General features: G+C 45.0%; 1 protein-coding gene across 2 annotated transcripts in view; it reads right to left on the bottom strand.

Moving 5' to 3' along the window:
- Positions 1-13,961, bottom strand: part of arb2a (ARB2 cotranscriptional regulator A) — a 138,026-nt gene that overhangs the window by 59,618 nt on the left and 64,447 nt on the right. For both annotated transcript variants that reach the window (XM_076154302.1, XM_076154301.1), the window contains exon 8: positions 12,540-12,659. In XM_076154302.1, the coding sequence (XP_076010417.1) occupies positions 12,540-12,659 (120 nt within the window). The remainder of the gene's footprint in view (positions 1-12,539; positions 12,660-13,961) is intronic.

Genomic DNA, 13,961 nt, shown 5'->3' with positions numbered 1-13,961 from the left:
AAGCCCCAAAGAACAAAATGCACACTCATGCTTGAACATGAAAGAATTTGTACTCTCTCACACACACGCACACACACACGTTAAAAAAACAAAAACAAAATATGTGTGCGTTTGCATGCGTGTGTGTTTGTTTGACTCGGACGGCACCATCCAGCCTCCATATTCCCACCATGAAACAAGACCAACACTTCAGTGGGTTCTGCATTCAGCTCCAAAGCCGAGCGAAGACATCAAAGGCTCCTCCACGCCAGGAGTCTCTCGCTCGCCCGCCCGCCCGCCCGCTCTCTCTCTCGCCGTCTCCCTTCCCTTCTCTCTCCATCTCCCTTTTGCTCTTTCATAACCTCCGTCGTATTTCACAGCACATAAAGCCTTAAAATGCCACATAAAACAGTTCATCTCTTTTCAGTGTCAGCTTTCCAGGCTTAAAAAATTAAATATGTTTTACTGCAGGTACATAACTAAAACACACGCCTGGAAAAGCTGCCATAAAGGATTGGAACGAGGCTTTTCCATAAGTGTCCGAGTTATACATCAGCTGAATAGATACTATAGGGTATTCAGTGGGTTTAAGTGCAGAAAATATGAAGTGAGTGAGAAACCGTGTGATTGCCTGTTTTACTACAGCCAGACTGACGCTCAAATTCTTTACAAACACTTTAAATGAATGCTGCTGACCCCGGCGCTGAGGGTTCAGCATAGGCAAAGTGAAAACACAGCAGTAGAACTTTAAAGCGGTTGAAAGGCAGAGGGGAGCAGAGAGCGGAGGAGTTTGAGGGGGGTAACGCAAAAAGAGGAGAGAGAGAGAGAGAGAAAACAAGAGAGGGAGACGCAACGTGACAAACAGAGAGGAGAGGAGGCAGAGAGGGTTTAAACTTCAACCTCAGAGTCACCGGGTTCACTGACATTTGCACCAGGATCCGCCTAGCTGCTCCTCACAGCTTCTCACACAAAAAAACGCCGCGCTCTCTCTCCTCTTTCACGTTCCTAGACTCATTCTTCCTTCTTATGTTTTGCCCGCAGAATGAAAACCATTCACAATCTCCAGGGTAAGAAAGAAAAACAAAAAGACAGAAAAGCTTAATGGATTGAATGTGTTGATCTGACTCTGCCTGACAATGCACAAACCCCATATGTCCTCAAGATTCCTTTCATATATAGTAGCGTTCTTATGGCAAAATTAACAAGGGGGGGAAGGAAGGAAAAAAAATGACATGTGACAAGCGATTCATTTGAGCTGTCAACATGTCATCTTATCCACATTGAAACCTCGCGTCAGACGCTCTTATCCCCTCTGTGTTTCTGTTGAAGGTGACCCGGGTCGCAACCGCCTGACACAAGCCGACACAGCAGGTGAACGCGCAGAGATACGATGGCGAGAACGAGAACTAAAGGCGAGTTTGAGCAAAAGGACGCGCGGGAGAACAGAAAAGACAACAATATTGATCCACTTGTGAGGCGATAATTACAATTTAGTTTTTGCTTTTTATTTTATTTTGCAGTGAATATGTGGTGGCAACCCAGAGTCTGAGAAGAAAGGAAATGAAAGCATAAAATGAGTGGTTATTGTTAAGGAGAAAAGGCATAACATATCAATGGGAGCAATGGGGAAAGACAGAAGTGAGTTCAGTGTCAAGTAAAGCATGGCGCTGAGGCGGCCAAGGCTGAAGTAGCGAGGCAGATGAGAAGCTGAGGTGAAGAGGGGGTGGGAAGTAGAAAGTGACTCAATATCAAAGCTGAGAAGAGGGGCACACAAACGGGCGAAAGACTGTGTAAACTGGGCTCTTTGTGAAAGACAGAAAAAGGGAAGGAGAGGTAATTTTATTGATCAGAAAGAGAGAAAGAAGGAGTAGGAGGAGTAAGTGGAGTAAGACGGAGAGGGGGCGGTAATAGGGACAGAGAGGGAATGAGTGACCAAAGGAGAGTTTGGCTGTGAATTAACGAGGAAGGTGAGAGACAGTGAAACAAGAGAGAGAAAGAGAGAGAGAGAGAGAGAGGGAGAGAGAGAGAGAGAGAGAGAGAGAGAGAGAGAGAGAGAGAGAGAGCGAGAGAGAGAGAGAGAGAGAGAGAGAGAAAGATAAAGGTGAACGGCAGCGGCCAATGGATCTTAAGAGAACAAATGAAAGAGGGCGAGAGCGAGCGTGGGGACTGAAGGAGAGGAGAGGGGCGAGAGCGAGACCTCGCCTCTCAGGCAACGAGCCGGCGGGACGAGAGAGGCGGGCGGACAAAGTGGCAGACTGCTCTCACGCGGCAGAACAAAGAGAAGAGGTGCATTGTGGGAGTCTGAGCCTTTGAGTCGCCAATTGACGTTGTGCGGGATAAACGGCATGTAGCCGCGGCATATAGCATGCCCTCATTTCAACGCAAACACATAAGGCTTTGGGTAGTACTTGGAGTTATAAGTTATGTCCTTTGTAAAAACTATTGTGCAACTCATATAAAAGCTAAATCAGATACAAAATATTATCAAAGTCGTCAAAACAACTTAATACACCGTCTTGAAATGACCAATAGCGGCGTAAAAATGTGTAAACCTTTACAGAAAAGACACAAAAGGAGACGGTCAGTCACTTCTCTCATTATTTGGATCAGAGTATATGGATGCTATCTGGAGTAAGCTTACTTTGTCACATTTGACTGGAATTTTTTTTATTATTTCCTTAATCTGAGAGTAATTGAAGTTGTAACGTGCAAGTTAAGCATATTAAGAAGCAAATCAAACCGGCATCCTCTGACCAGCTGAGCGGGCAGAGAGACAGAAGGCAGTACGGAGCAAAAGAGGAGAACCACTGAGAGAGAGGAGGCATGAGAAAGAAAAAAAGGCAGCAGGGGGGAGGAAAGGGCGAGGGAGACGGCGGCAATGTGACGATGATGCTCCTGGATTGGGGTATGAGACGAGGAAATGCTAAGGCGCGTGTATCCTGTTCTGTGACTGATTATGTGCATATATGCGCGTGTTTATGCCTGTAAAAGCAGCACGCACCATCAGGTTGAACTTTACAGGGAGACACACACGGAAGGAAGCGACGAAACGAAGGTGAAGCAGGTTTTTACCTCCCTCAGCCTAAGTGTCAAAATTCAAAGCACAGCTACGCACTGTTGTGAAGACACTGGTGCTTAAGTATCTTCCCCCGTTACCCCTCTCTCACCCCTAGTCCCCCCTGTCTCTTCTGCTGTCTTCATCTTCCTCCGGCAGGTCTGATATGCCGGAGCTGCGGCTGAACTCTGAGTAGCACTGTCTCTGGGAAGAAAAAAAAACCAAAGTGATCAATGTGAGGAGGCACGGGGCGCTCATGGACAGGCCAATCAATGGTGCAAAGAACCTTGCCCAGGGCCTTATGCAAATGGAAGCACGTCCCGTAACCTCGGGAGCGAACATGCGCACTAGATCAATGGGGCAAGGGGAGAACCTTACAGCAAGATCAGCCTCAGCCAGTAAATATGTAAAGATGAATCCCTCAAGATTTAACTGAACTCAAATGAACTTAAACTAGCACGCCGTCTTATATCACAAGGTAGTGAGAAAGGCCCCGTGTGTGTGGTGTGGGTGGTCAGGACAAGAGATTAAAAAAAAAGGAGTCTTTGCACAGTGATGTGTTGAGGACAGATGGATTCTCACTTCCTTTTCACAGGGGAGAAAAACAGAAAGACACAAAGGTGAGAGGAGAGTATGAATAGTCACCTGAACAATACTTGTTTGAGTTGTAATGATTTTCAATTACATTGCCATGGCAACACCTGTGTGTTATGAGGAACGAAGGAGGATAGTGGGTAACCGTGACGACCTGGTGAAAGCGTGCTCAACACTTTAAAAGCGCAGACGGTCAGACCAAGGACCAGATAAGAGAAACTACTTATTATGAATCACTCAGGCATTTATTCATGCTCTCAGTATCCTGGAATCTCAAATTGGTGGCCATCAAACGGGATTGGAGACCGATGATTTCAGAAGTACGGCGTAACTTAACTTATGTACAAGGTAACTGCGGCAATGGGGTGATTGATGATAAGTACACGCTATTGCAGAGCAACTTTCCTCTCAGTAAGCAGAAAATGAAGACATCAACTCACTCAACAGGGCATGAAAAAAGATTGACGCAGCTGTGTACCCAAACTACTTAATACCACAGAGACAGGGAAAAACACAGAGAAAGAGAGAGAGAGAGAGAGGGAGAGAGAGAGAGAGAGAGAGAGAGAGAGAGAGAGAGAGAGAGAGAGAGAGAGAGAGAGAGAGAAGAGAGAGATAGGGATCGACAAACATACAGTATTCTGGCTATAGGAATAGGTCGATATTGGTACAGGGTGAAGGTATTGGATCGCCCTTGGTAGTTCAGGTGCGTGTCAGGTAACCTTCAAAACCCCAAACCATTTCAAAAGAAGCACATGAGGAATGAGCAGGAGCGTATCCTGAATCTATAGGTGCTGTACTTTAGCTATACCTTCAGGACTCCTCGAGCAAGGTTCAGGGGGAACAGCTGGTAAACGCAAGAACACAATGTGAAGCTTTTCCCTTCCAGGCTCTCCTGACAGTTTCTCCTGTCTGAGTTGTAGCTGTGTTTCTTAGGAAAGCAGGTCGAAATCCACTCACTAAGACTGAGAAATAGGTAAAATATCAACCCATCGCAATATGTGGCGGCGACAATGAATCAACGTTTGTGTATGTATGCTTACAAAATGTACGCAAACCATTTGTTAAGAGCTGTGTGTCTTTCTGCAACTTTAGGGAACCGTTTTGAAATGTTTGCAATGCTTTGATTTGCCAAAAACTGATTCAAATCGGATCTCACTTGCTGCACAACACCTGTGCACACTGTGTGACAGTTTCTCCCAAAAAACATGAGCTGGCAGACAGGAAGGTACAGTCCGTCATTAGCCTTGCCTGACCAGGCGTGGTGGCGGGCATATTTATTGTCTGATCGCAATTAAAAATAAAGGCACATTCTTCCTGCTTTGTTTGCTCTCATTTAGCGTTGGTTCCTTTATGACTGCACACACCGTCAATCAATGGACTGGACAGGAGGTAGCGGGTTCTGGTATAATTTTCTGTGAGCCCTTTTCGCTTACATTGCTCAGGATGGGACGTTAAGCTCATTCCCGCCAGCCGTCACACCTCAAACTACCTTTTCCTCAACTGCTTCTGACACTACCCAGATACAAAACGTGACGTTGCTACAGACAAAATGAAGAAAAAAAATGACGAGATGTTCTCAGAGCTTCAATGGAAGGCACGGTTAATGATGAATGTTATTAAAAAAAATCCAGCAAAGATATGAGAATATCTTTTGGAAAATCATTTTTGCCGGATATGTTGAAGTAATAGCCGAGGAGACAAAGTATTTTCACCTCGGCCTATCTACAAACCAAAAGATGCTCCTGAAACACAGAGAGAGACACCAACAAAGGTAAGAATAATGGCGACGTATTGAAGGGAATACTTCACAAAGCCCATTGTGCGAGTATCCTTTTCAGACAGCAAACCCGCTATAATTTGGTCTGCGTCATCTGCCTCCAGTCACAATGCAGCACTACAGCTTTGAAATGGATGGCAAATGAAGGCCATTTGTACATAATCACAGCAGATAGAAGAATTCAGAAGCCTTACAATGTGTTGTTGAGGCGGAAAGAAAGACCTTGCTCTATCTGTGGCAGCCAGCGCCGCTAAGGTTTGGCGAGGGAGGTCCTTTCTTTTTTTTTCTCCCTCCCCACCCACCCCCCAAGAAACAAGCAAATCAATTCAAATCAAATCAGCTTGCTAGCCGTGACATTTAAACAGTTCAATTTACATCCTTATGTTAAGAGGAGAGGCGCTCTCGAAGATGCCTATTCATTCAGTAAGAAATTAGACGTCTATATTTCAGCCGCTTAATAGAGCAAATACGCTGTAGCTGCACTGAGGAAGGAACCGAGTCTTTTCACGGCGTACAAAGGAGCGGCCATTGTCTGTCATTACAAGCACGGCACAAAACACAGAGAGGGATAATATACATAATATAGACAGGACTGGAAAACAGCACTATGCATGATATGCATGTATTACCAAGTACACACACGAGCGCGTACCGGCACATGTGCAAACACAAACACAAGCGCACACACACACACACACACACACACACACACACACACACACACACACACACACACAGTCTTTCTCAATGGTGGTGATGGTGTATGTCCTGAGGGCTGCTGTCCTGCTGTGTGGGCTGGCAGGCACTTTTTTGTCACGGTGGTCCTTTTGTTTCACATCAAACAAAACGGCACAGCTTTGCATACGGCTCCACTAATTTCTGCTAGCGTGCCCCGGCCATTTATCATCGCCTCTCACCCTCTTCCTCCTCAGCCCTCAACACACTCTCTGATAGCTGCTCTCCACCAAGCTGTTCTGCTCGCGATGATACAGGCTTCTCCGGGCTACAGCTGACACACACAGACCTGCACGTGCACACACACACACACACACAACCTGGCAAAAAAGACACCCTTTATATTACACACAGACACACACACGCACAGATATGACACACACACATCCCGCTCATGTAGACATACGCATAAGAAAATGCTACATGACTACTGCACCTCTTGCAGCCCGCCAGCTATGGAGAACCTTGAGATGAAAACAAACCTTTACTTCTTCATCCCCTCCAGTAGCAACACACAGACTAGCATCGGAGTTTTTCGAAGACAGCTGAGACGTGCACACAACATTAGACGAGGGCGGTTGTGTTTTTTTCAGAGCCTGAGCATGGAAGTGTTCAGAGCAGCGAGTATTTAGGCAACAAATTGAAGTGATTTTTGCTTGTGCGGCGATGAACTCAGGTGAAGGTTGCGCAGGTCCTCGAACGGCGCATTCAGAGAGAAGATCTCAACTCCTGACTTTTGTTTGAAGGCGTTGAAAACCACTAGAGAAATTACCTTCACTTCAAGTTTGAAGTTCAGTTCAGGTCGTGTGCGTTTACGAGGCATGCAGGCAGCTGCTGACGTGTGTGTGTTTGTGTTGTGTTATCAAAGGAAAACTGTGATATGAGTAAGCGTCAAGATGAAGTACACACACACACTGCAAAGTATTATGCGAAAGTCTTGAGCCCCACTTGGGAGAATCTTAAAATTATTGGGAAAACACAAAAGAGTAGCAAAAGTCCAAAGAAAAGTTGGCAAATCCTGTAGAGACGTCAACCCACAAGACCAAACATCCAACAAAGCCAATGACTTCAGTTTGGCAGTCTACGATAACTGAAGCCACTTGTGCTTACATTTTACTGTCAGTGGTTGTGCTCTTTTTCTTCATTACAAGCTGCGCGTTGTAAGTCTTTTATCCTGCCGTTTGACTTGATATCCATGTACGCACTTGTGATTTCCCAGAGGTTTGCTGGAGGGAGAAAAGCACGATGAGGATTGGCAGTGTGAGCACAGCGCCATGTGTTCGGAGGGCTGTTACCATGCCAGTCATGGAGCCGTGCAGACCACTGCCAGGCCCAGAGTCCTGCACAGAGGGCACACTTGGCACTAGTGCTGCCCTCAGGGTCACCGCGACTGGGAGAGGGAGGGGGGCGTGGGGGGGGGGGGGGGGGGGGGGGGGGGGGGGCTGGCGGGGATTGGGGGGACGAAGGAAATGAGGGCACGGAAGAGGACACGGAGAAGAGCGGATTTTGGAATATATGAGGGGTCTTTATTTTGTTGTCGACCTGACAAGACACGCAGTGTTTGGTGTTTTTTTTGTCTCGTCTGTGCCTGAACAAGCTGTTTTTGTACCTTCCGACGCCACGGAACATAAAAACTTGTAATGGAGGGTAAAGACGCCACAGCACGCCTGGGAAATTCATTCATTTCCTCAACTTCAACCGCCATAAACAAACTTCTCCAACTCGGATTGATTCGCCCAGCAGTGTATCGCCTTTCTCATCCTCCACACACCGGTGCGGGCAACGGAATCCACGGGGACAGAACAAATCCTGCACATCTCCATATCTATCCGTCTCACCTCAAGCGTCTCTGCCCACGTCACACACACACACACACACACACACACACACCTAGCCACAACACACACGCAGACGTGAAGACAACACAGGGAGACATCTAGCTATATTCATTATAGATGGAAGCAGATGGCGGCGTACAGGCACTTGTCCAAACTACATCCTGCAAGCATGTATGTATGTATGTATGTGGCGTGTGTGTAGAGGAAACTTAAATCTGTAATCGTGTTTTTGAGGCTGTTGTGGTTGTCTGGTTGGCACCCACACATTTGCGTATTGGGAGACAGATGCATTCTTACATAAGACCTTATATAATGCTGCCCTGTCCTATCCAATAACAGCGCTCCTTTTTCACTTGCCGAGCGGGAAGGTTAGTGCGGGTTAGACAACCCTTCCTCACCAACGCCGCCACTTTACAATTCCACCACCACCCTCTTCCTCCCCCTCCTCCTCCACCTCACTCCTGGCAATTAAGAGAGATGAAAAGACGGGCAGAGTGGAGGACGCGATGGAGGCTGGGCCCTTTTTCTCTAGCTTTTCCTATTCCCTTGGATTCCTACTCTTGCTCCATTTCGTTCTGGGGGTGAAATTTTGTCCTCAGGTGAAAAGGGGAATAATGTGGACCTGGAAAAGAAACAAAAGAGCATGGCCTATGTGTGTGTGTGTGTGTGTGTGTGTGTGTGTGTGTGTGTGTGTGTGTGTGTGTGTGTGTGTGTGTATTAGAGGTAGAGAGATACAACACAGCCCGGCCACAATCCCCCAAAGTTTGAGGAGGAATATCAGACCACTGGGTTGAAATCAAAGTAGCACAATCAGGGAAACATGGCCTAACTCCCTCAAAACTACATAGCTGGGAGATAGAGAGAGATGTAGAGTGAGGAAGAGGAGCAGGGAGGAGCAGAGCAAGCTGGCCAAGCATTAAAGTGGATGTTGGAGGAGACTAGAACCTCTAAGGAAGCAAGAGAGACTGAGAGCTGTGAACTGATAAAGATGGATTTTGTGATAGCTAAGGAACGATAGAGAGGGGAAAAGCTGGAAGAGGTGGGGAGTGATCAACCTCCCCCCCCCCCCACCTCTCCCGCTCTCTCTCGCTCATTCAAAGGCAGTTAGCTCCTCTTTGATGTATCTATAATTAGTCAGCACACACCTAGAAGTGTTTTAAAAGAAATCAAATTGCAATGAAACACTTGAGCGCTCCAAACTGGGGCGGGTGGTGGGCGGAGGGGGGTGCTAACGTGCTCTGGAGCAAGGGGAGCGGGCAAGAAGGAATTAACGGCGGGCCCCTGTGTTTTTTTTTTGATGTGCTTGATCAGAAATGTATTTATTAACTGCAAAGGGGAGTAGTAATTAACCCTCAGACAGCTTGTTTTCTCTGGGTCTGCTCATGTGTCAAACGGTTCATCCCGCAAGGCGCAGCGCTGCACTCGCTTAGCCGTGTGCGCACGCCGCCCATCTCATCCCCACCGGAACACTTTTTCCTCAATTAAGTAGAATATGCGTGTGAGTGTGTGCTTGTGTGAGCTTGTTTATGCGAGCGTGTGCATACTTGTGTGTGAGTGAGTGCAAAAAAAAACAAAAAAACACAACAACTAACAAGTAAGAAATGTATACTGTTTGGCTTAAATCCCATGTGTGTATTTATATATATATTCCCATAGAGTGGAGAGAAGTTTGAGTGCATGTGGATAAAATAACAGCCTGGAATAAGAATGTAAACAATGCCCAGTAACAAACCTATAGTGCAAGAGAAACTCCACGTTCCTGTCATTCCATACATTCTGTTTTTCAGGAACACACTGCTGACTGAAGCTGCATGATTGATGATCAATTATCTTAGCCAACCCTAAAACCATCAAGTCCTTCCCTGGTTTGTTAGAGTTTAAGATATGAGAAATAGCCACTTGTAATGTAAAATCTATTTCATATATTGTCCTGAATTCTGATAGGTAAAAAAGTAAGAAATGAGTCAGAGCGTCACAGCATTTTCAGCCTTAAACAAAGCAATTATATAACAATATGTTTATCACATCACAGATCTAGTTCAAATCATCGCAATATGATGTTTCGGTAAAATCATGCAGCCCTATCATGCATTATTAAGTGAAAGTAAACATGTAAATCAACGGTTACAGTCTTTAAAGCTGCCCTGAAGGACACAGTATGTATGTATGCTATTCTGGGGAGAGCATTCTCTTGTACTGCCGGTGTGACTTTCAAACATGTTGTTAATTTCCATCGCTTTCAAAACAGTCACAGGACCATGGCGACTAGTTCCAAAGATGTATTTCATAATTTAGTTCCAAACTCTCGGTCCCAAGGCAGCCGAAGCCTCAGAGAGGTCCAAGGTGGCTGTAGAGGGAAGTAAACTACTTGTGTTTGTATGCGTGTGCATCAATGTCAGTGTGTCTATATGTGCATAAAGGGTGGCGGAGTTTGAAAAAGAAGCAAAGGAGGAAGCTGGGATGTCCTCCGGGAACACCACAAAATGATATACTGTGTATGAAGACCCTGTCATTTAATTTGAACACAAGGATGTTTCAAGCCTTTGTTTTGATGTTATCTTCCCTATACTGCATCTGCTATATGTGTTTATATATGCACATATATGAGTTTTTTAAGCAGGCTTCTGTATGACAAGGACATCGCATAAAAGAAAGCAGTTAGAACCTCGTCGAGGCCTTTGCGAGAGCGAGAAAGAAAGGGAGAGACCGAAGGCAACAGAGACACACAGACAAATACAAATAGAGAGAATAGCTCGACTTCATCACACAGCGAGAAAGCCCAGGAGATTGTGAGGCTGTCACGGACAAAACACTGCATGAATATTTAGCAGCCAAATTAAAATTACAAAATACCAAACAAAAAAAGTGTAGGTGAAAGAAAAAAGGGAGAAAGGAAAATATTGCTGAAAAACACCAGTGGGACAAGTGCCCACCTTTAATCCCCCCCCCACTAGCCACACTCCTCATCCTTCCAGCTCCCTCCCTCCTCCTACCCTTCGTAAGAAAAGAGGAGAGATGTGTCCTCAATAATATGGGACGTGGTGAGCACAGCGGCGAATCTGTCAAAGTATGTTTAAATATTAACACAGCTAAGTACAGCAGGGCTGGCTGAGCGCGGCTCTTCAATTCAATTTCTTAAAGTTGCAAATACCGACAGTGACTCATTCCAAGAGCCTTTGATTAGAAATGCCTGGATACTTTGATACTTTTCAGTGCTGCAGTCGGGTAACAAGAATCTAGAATAAAGCAGACGATTTTGCAGCGAGTAAAATCTAAATTTTGAATCCGAGAATGTGCGTCAATGATTGACAGCTGAGGTAGAACTGCCCCCTGTGGTAAAGGTTGGTACTTCTGCAGAGACTTGATCTGGGCACTCAGTTTATTTAATTTTTTCGTTTTATCTAGATCTATTAAGGATTTCAGCAAATTTAACAAAGCAAAGTGCATTCTACTAACTGTAGCTTTAATGATTCATGCAATTAAGCTTTTAAAAATAACTGGTAGAAATATAGCATAAGCTCCGGTGTGAAATATTAATAACAAGACCATTGCAACAATCATCAGTGTTAAGTCAAATTAAAGTTGTTAAAAAATTAATATTATATATATAAACAAGAGATAATTAAGCTGTGAAAAAATTATGTATAATGATTTTTACTTTAATATCAAACGTAAAAAACCTTCCAAATGCACTGTTAAGCAATTCCTGTGTACTCATTCCATGCGTCTGCTCTTCTGGGGTGTTGCTGTCTGATGTATACTGTATCTGCTGTTATATGTTAGATTGGATGATAACTCAAGCAAGGTGCGAGCTCACAGGATTGCAAACATAAACCCGCGCACCACTCCTGCATTGCCATAATGTCACGTGAATAATTCATCCAAATCTCGTATTGGCTACCTGTACAGCCAAGATGTGTAACTCAAACACACACACATAAGCACTTGGATGTCTTTATGTAAGCGCTGAAAGACACACTATAGGCTCATTTAGCAGAATGGTGCCATTCTGAAGTGAAGCGCTGGGGAGAAACTTTTTCTTTCCCCTCCCCGGTGCACTGTTACTTCCTTCAAACCCACTGCTGATTTGCCATCCCTACTTTTCTTGAACCAGCCTCTCTCCTTTCCCCTTTTTCTCCTGCTGATGAGGTGCAGAAGAGGAGGAGGTGGAGAAGAAGTGGAGGAGGAGGATAGTGCCCAAGGACAAGGATGAAGCAGATTGTTTACAGAAGCATCACTTTCTCAAAGAAAGTAAATGCTATTTATTTTTAATCATTCCACTATGTTTCACACACTATCACTCTGCTGGCTGTCTCCCTGAGGTAACCAGTGTTACTAATATATACTATATGCATGTGTGTCTCGGTATGTGTGTTGTTTTTCTAAGTAAATGTATTTGTGTGTCCATGTGTGTTTCTATGCAAACACAAATGTTTTCCAGTGTGTATGTGAGAGAGATGGTATGAAGCGCTGACAAGTGTGTGAGTGTATTGTGTGTGTGTGTGTCTCGGTGTGTCTTTGTGGGAGGTAAGGAGGATAAGTGGAAAACTGAAACACTCACCAGTTCAACGAAAGACAGCCCTCCGTAGCTGTGGGCAATGATGAAGACATTCTTGGCTGCAGCTTTGGACACAAAGTGGTCCCACACGTACAGCACGTGTTCCTCCGAGGAACCATTTTCCTGCAACACACACACACACACACACAAAGTCATTTGCGGCATTATACACCAAACAGCGTGATTAATAGAAACCACAAGAGTGTAAACGTTAGCTACCTTCCAAATCACATTCAAGCAAATGTTTAGAATATTGCAAAAGAGAGGGAAACAGGAGTCAGACCACATTTCTATCAGCTATGAAAACACTTTTGTGCATCCTACCACTCATTGCCAACATTATAGTCATTTTAACATCATTTGTCCTGTGATTGCTTTAATTATGCCAACCCATCAGCCTCCTGTCCCAGCAATAAAACACAAACACACACATTTCTGTCATGTAACGCTGCTTCAGACTCGTCCATTCCTCTCTTAATAAAGTTCACAGTGAGTCGGACCCCTTTTCTCAACATGATGGACGAGCTTTTGCTACCTTTTCCTAAATGTAAATGTCGCAGCTACTTATGTCACAACAATGTTTGTACTCGGCTTGGCATTTTTCATAATCAGCCAAACAAGTTTAACTTTCACACAATTTTCAAGATGTCAAGAAAACACTCGCAATGAAACGGCTATTGTCGAGATACACTTGAAGCCACATTGGTAGAAACCTGATGGACAACGAAGACTCAGCAGGCGAGGGAGGAGCACCTTCAGATAGACTTATCAAACTCCTCGAAATATAAAGCTACATCGTCAAAAGCCTGCACCCCAAGGCCAGCCGAAAAGAGAGGGAGGTGCAAAGGAGATAAGAAAAAAAGTGATGGCAGCGGCCTGGGGGTGGATTCTATAAAGAGCCGCACTTCAGCAGATCAATAAGTCTTGCATATTGCAAATGCCCTAAATGCAAAACTCAATAGGCAGGGTGACGTAACGTTTAAATCTTAATTTGTACCCCCGTTGCTGAATCGATGCGGCGTCTATACGCCAAGCAGAGGCATAATGGGAAAACACCAGGAAGGTCAAATGAAAACAACACAGAGATATTAACACAAACACACACTCGCAGGCACATTTTATCTTGCACACATGCATATGCTCGAGCAGTAGACGGGTTTAATTAACCGAGATGTAAGCGCCCATCCCGGGTCTAGAAGGAACAATGGTAAGTATAGTAAGTACAGGCGAGGGAAAAGGGCGCCCGTTAATGAACTTGTGACATCGATCCCCCGACTTTGATTTCCTATCAAAGCGCCTGGACGGAAATCAACAGCACATTCCCACACAACAGCTCACACCGCAAGACGACAAACACCTGTACACCTGGATCACAAGCCCGGTATTGTTAAACATCTTTTTATTCGTAATACCACACACACACAC

This window comes from Genypterus blacodes, unplaced genomic scaffold (assembly GCF_046128005.1).
Source record: "Genypterus blacodes isolate CSIRO-AG114 ecotype Tasmania unplaced genomic scaffold, CSIRO-AGI_Gbla_v1 ptg000061l_1, whole genome shotgun sequence".
In the NCBI taxonomy this organism is placed as follows: Eukaryota; Metazoa; Chordata; class Actinopteri; order Ophidiiformes; family Ophidiidae; genus Genypterus; species Genypterus blacodes.
Note: the sequence above shows the minus strand (reverse complement) of the source record. Positions and strands in the feature narration are given on the sequence as shown.